The sequence below is a fragment of the Octopus bimaculoides genome, chromosome 19, assembly GCF_001194135.2.
Source record: "Octopus bimaculoides isolate UCB-OBI-ISO-001 chromosome 19, ASM119413v2, whole genome shotgun sequence".
Taxonomy (NCBI): Eukaryota; Metazoa; Mollusca; class Cephalopoda; order Octopoda; family Octopodidae; genus Octopus; species Octopus bimaculoides.
The window spans coordinates 48,200,445-48,208,828 of NC_068999.1; the positions used below are offsets into that span (position 1 = coordinate 48,200,445).

Genomic DNA, 8,384 nt, shown 5'->3' on the forward strand with positions numbered 1-8,384 from the left:
TATATATATATATATATATATATATATATATATATATATATTGATATGTACACACACAACAGACTGTCACAACTTTCAAGGTTCTGCAAGGGGATCACATCATATCTTCACCGTGCACACCAACACTTCACATTTCCACTTCCATGCCATATTTTTCACAATGCCCTCTGCTGTGACATATTCTGCAGTACTTGCCACCATGTCATTTTGCAAGGACCTGCACTAAGTCATATTTCCACAAATCCCAACACCTTGTATTTTCCACATGTCCTACTAGCAGAAAACAAAACAACGGAAGTATCCTATAACAGATAACACACCCGCCATTTTAGATAAAATATGGGTTAGTCAAGCATAGATAACTGTGATATCAAGCACATAATAGTTCAGATTCACCCCTTTGAAAAGGTTATTCAATCCACCAGCTGTATGTTATAGAGACAGGTGAATGTCAATCAGTCATTTCGGTACATTATAGGGTTGTAGTGCTAGTATACAAGTGTATATGTGCGTGGGAGTTTAATACTCCCATGCATATAAGGAGAGTGAATGTGTGTGCATTTATCTATGTCTACATATACATGTATTTATGCTTTGCATCTAATTAAATTACCTTCAGGAATTCACCCATGCTAGCACAGAAGGCAGATGTTAAATGATAATGATTATGATGATGATCATCATATTACATTAACATTAACCTTCTGATATTCTCATTGTTTTTGAATTAATCATGTATTATTTTGTAGGTTTCAGATTTTGATGAGCTAATTGTTAATTTTTGGAATGTTGTTGCAGGGTTGGTGTGAGAGGCCAAGCCTGGTGAGTTTGAACATAAAACAGGTAGAATATTTTGGCCGGATATCATCATCATCATCATCATCATCATTTAACGTCCGCTTTCTATGCTAGCATGGGTTGGACGATTTGACTGAGGACTGGTGAAACCAGATGGCTACACCAGGTTCCAATTTGATTTGGCAGAGTTTCTACAGCTGGATGCCCTTCCTAACGCCAACCACTCCGAGAGTGTAGTGGGTGCTTTTACGTGCCACCGGCACGAAGGCCAGTCAGGAGGTACTGGCAACGGCCATGTTCGAAATGGTGTATTTTACGTGCCACCTGCACACAGGCCAGTCCAGTGGTACTGGCAACGAACTCGCTCGAATGTCTTTTCATGTGTCACTGGCACAAGTGCCAGGAAGGCGACGTTGGTAACGGTCACCAACCGTTATGGCCAGTTTAAATGCTAAAGGATTAAATATATGGTGATCTATGAATATTGTTTCCATAAACCTGAGGAAACACAACTAGCTCTGATAATGCAGGTAAACAGTTACATAACCAAATACTTGTGAACCTTAAGAACTATGCTGTGTGAAAACAATTGTAGTTATTACAAATAAATTTTCCTCTGTACTCCCTCTTGTTGACTCCAACTTATTCAGTTACCCATTCACACACAATAGAAGCCCCAATGTAAATCTGGCGATACCTGTGATACTACTGCTGAATATCATCAGGTGAAATCTGAAGGTGGTCAAGCTTTATACTGTACTCTACTACATTCTAAATAGAATATAACTTAACTATATATATATATATATATATATATCACACCAGAGGAAGGAACCCTCTTTACAACAGTAGTGATAAGGAAAGACAAATTTATGCAGAGTGAAAAGAAAAACATTCACATGGAGAGTTTAAACTAATTCATGAGGAAAATTAAATAGCTCAACAAAAGAGAAACAAAAATCGTGTGCAAACTTATGAAAATCGTAAAATAAGGAAGACTTGTTAGCTGGAGAAGTTGAGGTGCAAAAACAACAACAACAACAACTCAAGTAACAAGTACAACAACAAGGATTGCAGCAGCAAATGTTACAACTAATGAAGTTGATAACCAGACCAGAGAATACGTTTTTGCCTGACCATGTAGCAAATTCCATAAGCAAATTCAAATATAACCCCGAAGAAGGAATAACCTTCGAAGCTTACTTACAAAGATTTCAACAAATTCTTGAAAACAAATGTCAGGATTGGACGTATGATATGAAAACACATTTAGTTTTAAGAAAACTAGAAAAAGCAGAGCATGAGAAGTATAGTAACTTCATATTTCAAAAAAAAGTGTCCAACATAAATTTCACCAACTAAGTTATCATTAATTTAATGAAACAGCAAATGCTGATAATAGTGAAATAGAACATACATACATACATACATGCATACATGGATATAGATATATTGTCGTATTTGGGGATGGTCATATTGCCAGTTTAGCCAATAAAAACACACGCAGTATATATTTCGTGTTCATTTGCTTCAGCTTTATTTTATATTAATCGTATATTTCAGCCAGAGTTCTTTCGTCTTACTTCTGTGACCTCATCAGTGGTCCTTTGCTTTCTTATTTTTTTTTTGTGTGTCTTTCCTTACTAATGATCAGCCATTTTGTATTCCTATTGTATGTGTCTTTGTATGCGCATGCGGTTTATCCCTCTGTGTGTCTATGTTTAGTATGTGTGTGTAGGAATGTGCCTGCATTATCAGTATCATGTTTATACACATTAGTTTAATTTGTTTTTATTTTTTTTGTTCATGTGTTTATACCTACTTATTTTTTCTATTATTCCTTCTTTTTTTTGTATTTAATTTTATTTATTTTGTTAATGTATATAGTTATTTAATTCCATTTGTTTATCTGTGTATTGTATTATATCATGTTCATATCATTACCAGTTTATATGGATCTTATTCTGTTATATGTTACACACACCCCCAACACACCACAACATAATCCGATCTATCATTGCAAGTGGTTGTCAGAGTTTCTATTTCTTCACTAGCCTGAATTTCTGGGTCTCCCAATTCCCACAATTGTAATCCTATGTATTACAATGTATGAGGCATAGTTGAGAAAGACACCAACCACTCTGCCTGAACACCCAGTCTGATCTGGTAGCCAAGATCAAGGAGGTATTCAAAGATCATCTCAGGGACACAGTGAGGAATGCATGTGCCACATTACAGAGCTGTATTGAGGCTATGGTGGAAGCTGGGGTCAGCTACTTTGCGCAAACTGTTATCTCCCAGTCATAATCTAAATGACATCATTTGAAATGTGAATATCTGAGTAACTGCATGTCCCAGGCAAACAAAATTAAATAGGCTTCATGTTGAACAATTAAAGATTTATTCATCAAAATTCAAACAAAAGTTTCAGAGAGATGTAGATTTTATAACCAATTTCACAAAGCTTCATATATGTTCAATATGTACACTTCTTCTCTTTGGCATTCTGTCGCTTACAATGACGAGGGTTCCAGTTGATCCGATCAATGGAACAGCCTGCTCATGAAATTAATGTGCAAGTGGCTGAGAACTCCACAGATAAGTGTACCCTTAACGTAGTTCTCGGGGATATTCAGCGTGACACAGTGTGACAAGGCTGGCCCTTTGAATTACAGGCACAACAGAAACAGGAAGTAAGAGAAAGTTGTGGTGAAAGAGTACAGCAGGGTTCACCACCATCCCCTGCCGGAACCTCGTGGAGTTTTATGTGTTTTCGTTCAATAAACACTCACAACACCTGGTCTGGGAATCGAAACCGTGATCCTTTGATCGCGAGTCCACTGCCCTAACCACTGGGCCATTTCGCACTACCTGTGACATGACACACGTCAAGTCAATAGTCCAGCTCCTGCTTAACATGCTGTACTATGTCTTGCGTAACATTCTCTAACACCTCAGTGATACTCTGCTTGAGTTCCTCTAGGCTTGTAGGAAGAGCTGAGATATAGACCAGTCCTTTCACATAGCCCACAGAAAAAGAATCACGAGGTGTCAAGTCAGGTGCACATGGTGGCTATTTCAACAACACATTGTCATTATCACTGATGTGCTTGATCTAAACTTAGCATTTATACATTTTGTTAAAATTTGAGATCATTTGAGCAAGAATTAGCTATGTTATTAGACTCCGAAATGATGTCAATTTTTGTGGACACCCTGTATATATACAAATGTATTTACATACATCTGTGTTTGTATATGTGTATGTATACATATTGATGCATGTGTTTGAATTCCTGGACCCATGTATACATACACAGAGGTTGGACAAAATAATGGAAACACCTATTTTAATATGGAGTAGGACTGACTTTGGAAGAAATTACAGCTTGGCTTCTATGAGATATGGACTCATACAAAGTTTGAATTGTTTCCAAAGGAATTTTTGTCCATTCTTCAGCTAAAACAGTCATCAGTTCTTGTAGTGATGATGGTGGAGGATATCGACTCCTTACTTGTTTTTCTAAAATGCAGTTCAATAATATTGAGATCTGGAGACTGTGGTGGCCAGACAAGATGTTCAACTTCACTAGAATGTTCCTTGTACCATTCAGTAACAACTTTAGCTGTGTGAATTCTTGCCTTATCATCCTGAAAGATTGTGTTTCCCTGCAAAAACAGTTCTGCAACCATAGGATGAATTTGATCAGATAAAATGCTTAAATAGTCTTGACTATTAATTCTGCCATGAAATGAAACCATTGGGTCTGGATTTCCAAGATATAGCCCTCCAGATCATCACAGATCTTCTTCCATGTTTAACAGCTGGGAGAAAGCAGTTTGGGTCAAATGCTTCTTTTGGCTGTCTCCACACGTATACTTGGCCGGTGGTTGGAGATAAGGTGAAGGAGGACTCGTCTGAGAAAATAACATTCTTCCACTGCTCTAGGGACCAGTTGTGTAGGTTTTTACTCCACTCTAAATGCTTTGCACATTAATTTCACGAGCAGGCTGTTCCATTGATCGGATCAACTGGAACCCTCGTCATCATAACCGACGGAGTGCCAACAATATATTTACAGAGAGAGAGAGAGAGAGATGGTCGGATGGACACAATTGGCTTCTTTCAGTTTCTGTATACCAAATCCATTCACAAGGATTTGTTCAACCCAGGACTATTGTAGAAGACACTTGCCCTAGGTACCATGCAGTGGGACGGACTGACCCCACTATTATGTGACAGTTGTAAGCAATTGTCACTGTCATATAAATGATGACTTTCATTTCCAATCTTCTGCAGAAACATGTTTTGCTTTGGCAAGATATTGCCTTGCTTGAAGTGGGTGGGGTTGGTAACAGGAAAGGCAACAAGCTGTAGAAAACCTGCTTCAGCAGAAAAGTGGATGTTAAAAAGGATGTTGAAATGACTTACAGATAGATTATGAAGTTGAAAATCTAATGCACTGAAGCTGCTGATCTCAGAATATCTGTGAATGTTATAGCTACTACTTTCTATTTCTATTTCCTCTCTTATCCCTGTATCTAACACCACTATCTTATATTTTTGATATTTTAGAGATGGAAAGAGCCTACTTGCAATTATTCCTGGTGTTTTGCATAATGGTGTCTGTCAGCGGATTCTTTTTCATCGGTATGTTTCTGTTTCTCTTTTGTTTTATTGCATAAATGCTGCCATCACCACCATCATCATTATCATTATCATCACTATCACCACCATCAGCAATGTTTTACAATCTGCTTTTCTATGCTTGCATTGGTTTATCAGAGGCATCCTAGCATGTTGGAGAATTGGAAGGGCTGGATGGCCCTTCCTTTTTTATCACTAACATGTGTGGAAGGTGTCTACCTAGTCTAAAACTGAGATATTTATGGTAGTTTTAGTGCATTAGTGTGAAGATATGTGGCCCATTGGTTAGGGTATTGGACTTGCGATCATAAGGTTGTGGGTTCCATTTCTGGACAGGGTGTGGTGTGTTGTGGCTTTGAACAAGGTACTTTCTTTCATGTTGCGCTGTTCAGTTCTAGCCAACTGTTAGCATAGCTCACTCCCTACCTCTCTCCCCCTCTTGCTTGCTATTACATCCTCAATGTTCCAGAAGGCCCAGGGTGGGTGGGCTGAGAGGGTATCTATGATGTCTGCAGAGGCACCTAAAATAATTTGTATGTTACAACCAGCCAGATTATACTGATTTCAAATTTTGGCACAAAGACCAGCAATTTCAGGGGCTCCACTTCTTAACTGGTAAGTATTTTATTGAACCTGAAAAGATGAAAGTTAACGTTGACTTTAGCGGAATTTTAACGCCAAACATAGACAGATGAATTGCTGCTAAACATTTTGCCTGGCATGCTAATGATTCTGCCAGGTTTCCACCCCAATCAACCAGATTGTATTCATTTGCAAATGGTGGATAAGCTTTTAATTTTCCTGTTTGACCGCATAAGTATCTGCTGGTACTGATGCTTCTGTTGTTCTTTGTTTTGCTTAAATAGGAATATTCCCTTTGTTTTTTATATGTATCATTTATGGTCGTTGATATTGTATTGTTGTTGTATAACCTTTCTCCATGCCACCCCACTACACTCCAACTAAGTCGGCTTTGTTCCAGTACTCCTAGGGAACACAAGATAGTTGTTCATACAAAGAGGTTTGACCTAGATTCACGGATCTTTTGTTCCATTTATAGCAAGTCTCCACTTAATTGAGACACATATTACACATTTCAAAATAGACTGATGACCCATATGAGATGCAGTCTGAAAGTCCAGACATGCCAAACATGCTCCACTGTTCAGTCTGTCTCTGTGTGCTTGTACATTCCTTGGGGTGGCCATGGCAAAACAAAGAAGCTTCAGCCTACTATAAATGGCAACTAAATCTCCTTCAGATTTTATCATTCCATCTTGAAAATATATCCTCATCATGATTTTAATGTCCCTTTTTCCATGGTCACATAGGTTGGATGGAACTTGTTGAGACAAATTTTTCTATGGATGGACGCCCTTCCTGTCACCAACCCTCACCTGCTTCCAAGCAAGTTAATATTTCCCAGTGACCAGACATGTTTCCATGGAAGATTAGAAACAAAGGATACCACTTTCATGATGGCGACACTTGTTTACAGCTGTACCATGAAGTCAAGATAAGGAGATAATAACACATTCATGCATACATACATACCACTAGCGTTGCTAGAGGTGGGGCAGTGACACGTAAAAGCACCCACTACACTCTCTGAGTGGTTGGCGTTAGGAAGGGCATCCAGCTGTAGAAACTCTACCAAATCAGATTGGAGCCTGGTGTAGCCATCGGGTTTCACCAGTCCTCAATCAAATCGTCCAACCCATGCTAGCATGGAAAGCGGACATTAAACGATGATGATGATGATGATGATATGCGATGGGCTTCTTTCAATTTCAATTCTTTCAATTTCAATTCTTTCAATTTCAATTCTTTCAAATCCACTAACAAGACTTTGGTTGGCCTGAGGCTATAGTAGAAGACACTTGCCCAAGGTGCTATGCAGTAAGACTGAACTCGGAACCATGTGGTTTGGAAGCAAGCTTCTTACCACACAGCCATGCTAGATATATAGATGTAACTTATGTGCATAAATTTTCAAAGTATATAAATATACACTCATATGCTTATATTTTCAACAGATGTATGATTATTTTTCTTTCTTTTGTGTAACTGACTTCGTTACTCAGCAAACAACTAAATAGTGAAAGAAACAGGTGCATGCAATTTAAAAAGGCTATACAGGTGTTACATTCCACCAATAAGTCATACAAGTAGCTCAAACAGTTGAATATATTTCTTGTAATATTTTTATCTGGTTTTGCATGAATGCTTGTGTTTATTGGATGAGAAACTTAGTTGAGTCAAGGTTTTATGGTTGGATGCTCTTTCTGATGCCCGCCTTTACTTGTTCTTCAAGTAATCTTTTGCTTTTTACTTTTTCACTTGTTTCAGTCATTGCACTGTGGCCATACTGGTGTACCATGTTGAAAGTGTTTTAGCTGAACAGATCAGCCCCACTCCTCTATGGTTTGGTGCCCTTCTTGATAACAACCCTTACATGCCTTCAAGATACTTTATATTCTAGTGGACTTTGCACATGAAAACACAGATCAACAGGTGATATTGTTATAGAACACATAAAACACTCACATGGATATACACACATACTCACATATATACAATGGGCTTCCATACTGTTTTCATCCACCAAATTTCACTCAATGAATATTGGTCAACCCAAGGCTATAGCAGAAAATATTTGCTCAACATGTCATTCAGTGAGATATATATCAGACAGAAATGCAGCGTTTCTTCTCGTTCTTTATGTTCTAAGTTCAAGTTCCACGAAGGTTGATTTACCTTTCATCCTTTCAGGGTCAATAAAATAAGTACCAGTTGGGTACGAGGGGTGGGGTGATATAACTGAGTTGACCTCTTCCTCTACAATTACTGGCCTTCTACCAAAATTTGAAACCATTATCATGTTTCACAAAGCTGACAAGATTGTCACATATGATAGGCTAGTGTCCTATCAGGATAG

The 8,384-nt window shown here is 38.2% G+C and overlaps 1 protein-coding gene across 3 annotated transcripts in view; it reads left to right on the forward strand.

The window, feature by feature from the left end:
* Positions 1 to 8,384, forward strand: part of LOC106877106 (uncharacterized) — a 52,827-nt gene that overhangs the window by 8,698 nt on the left and 35,745 nt on the right. For 2 of the 3 annotated variants that reach the window (XM_052974782.1, XM_052974781.1), the window contains exon 2: positions 5,375 to 5,449. In XM_052974782.1, the coding sequence (XP_052830742.1) occupies positions 5,377 to 5,449 (73 nt within the window). In that variant the 5' untranslated portion in view covers positions 5,375 to 5,376. Of the gene's footprint in view, positions 1 to 5,374; positions 5,450 to 7,795; positions 7,961 to 8,384 lie in introns of all 3 variants that reach the window. The other variant, XM_052974783.1, reaches the window with a different exon arrangement.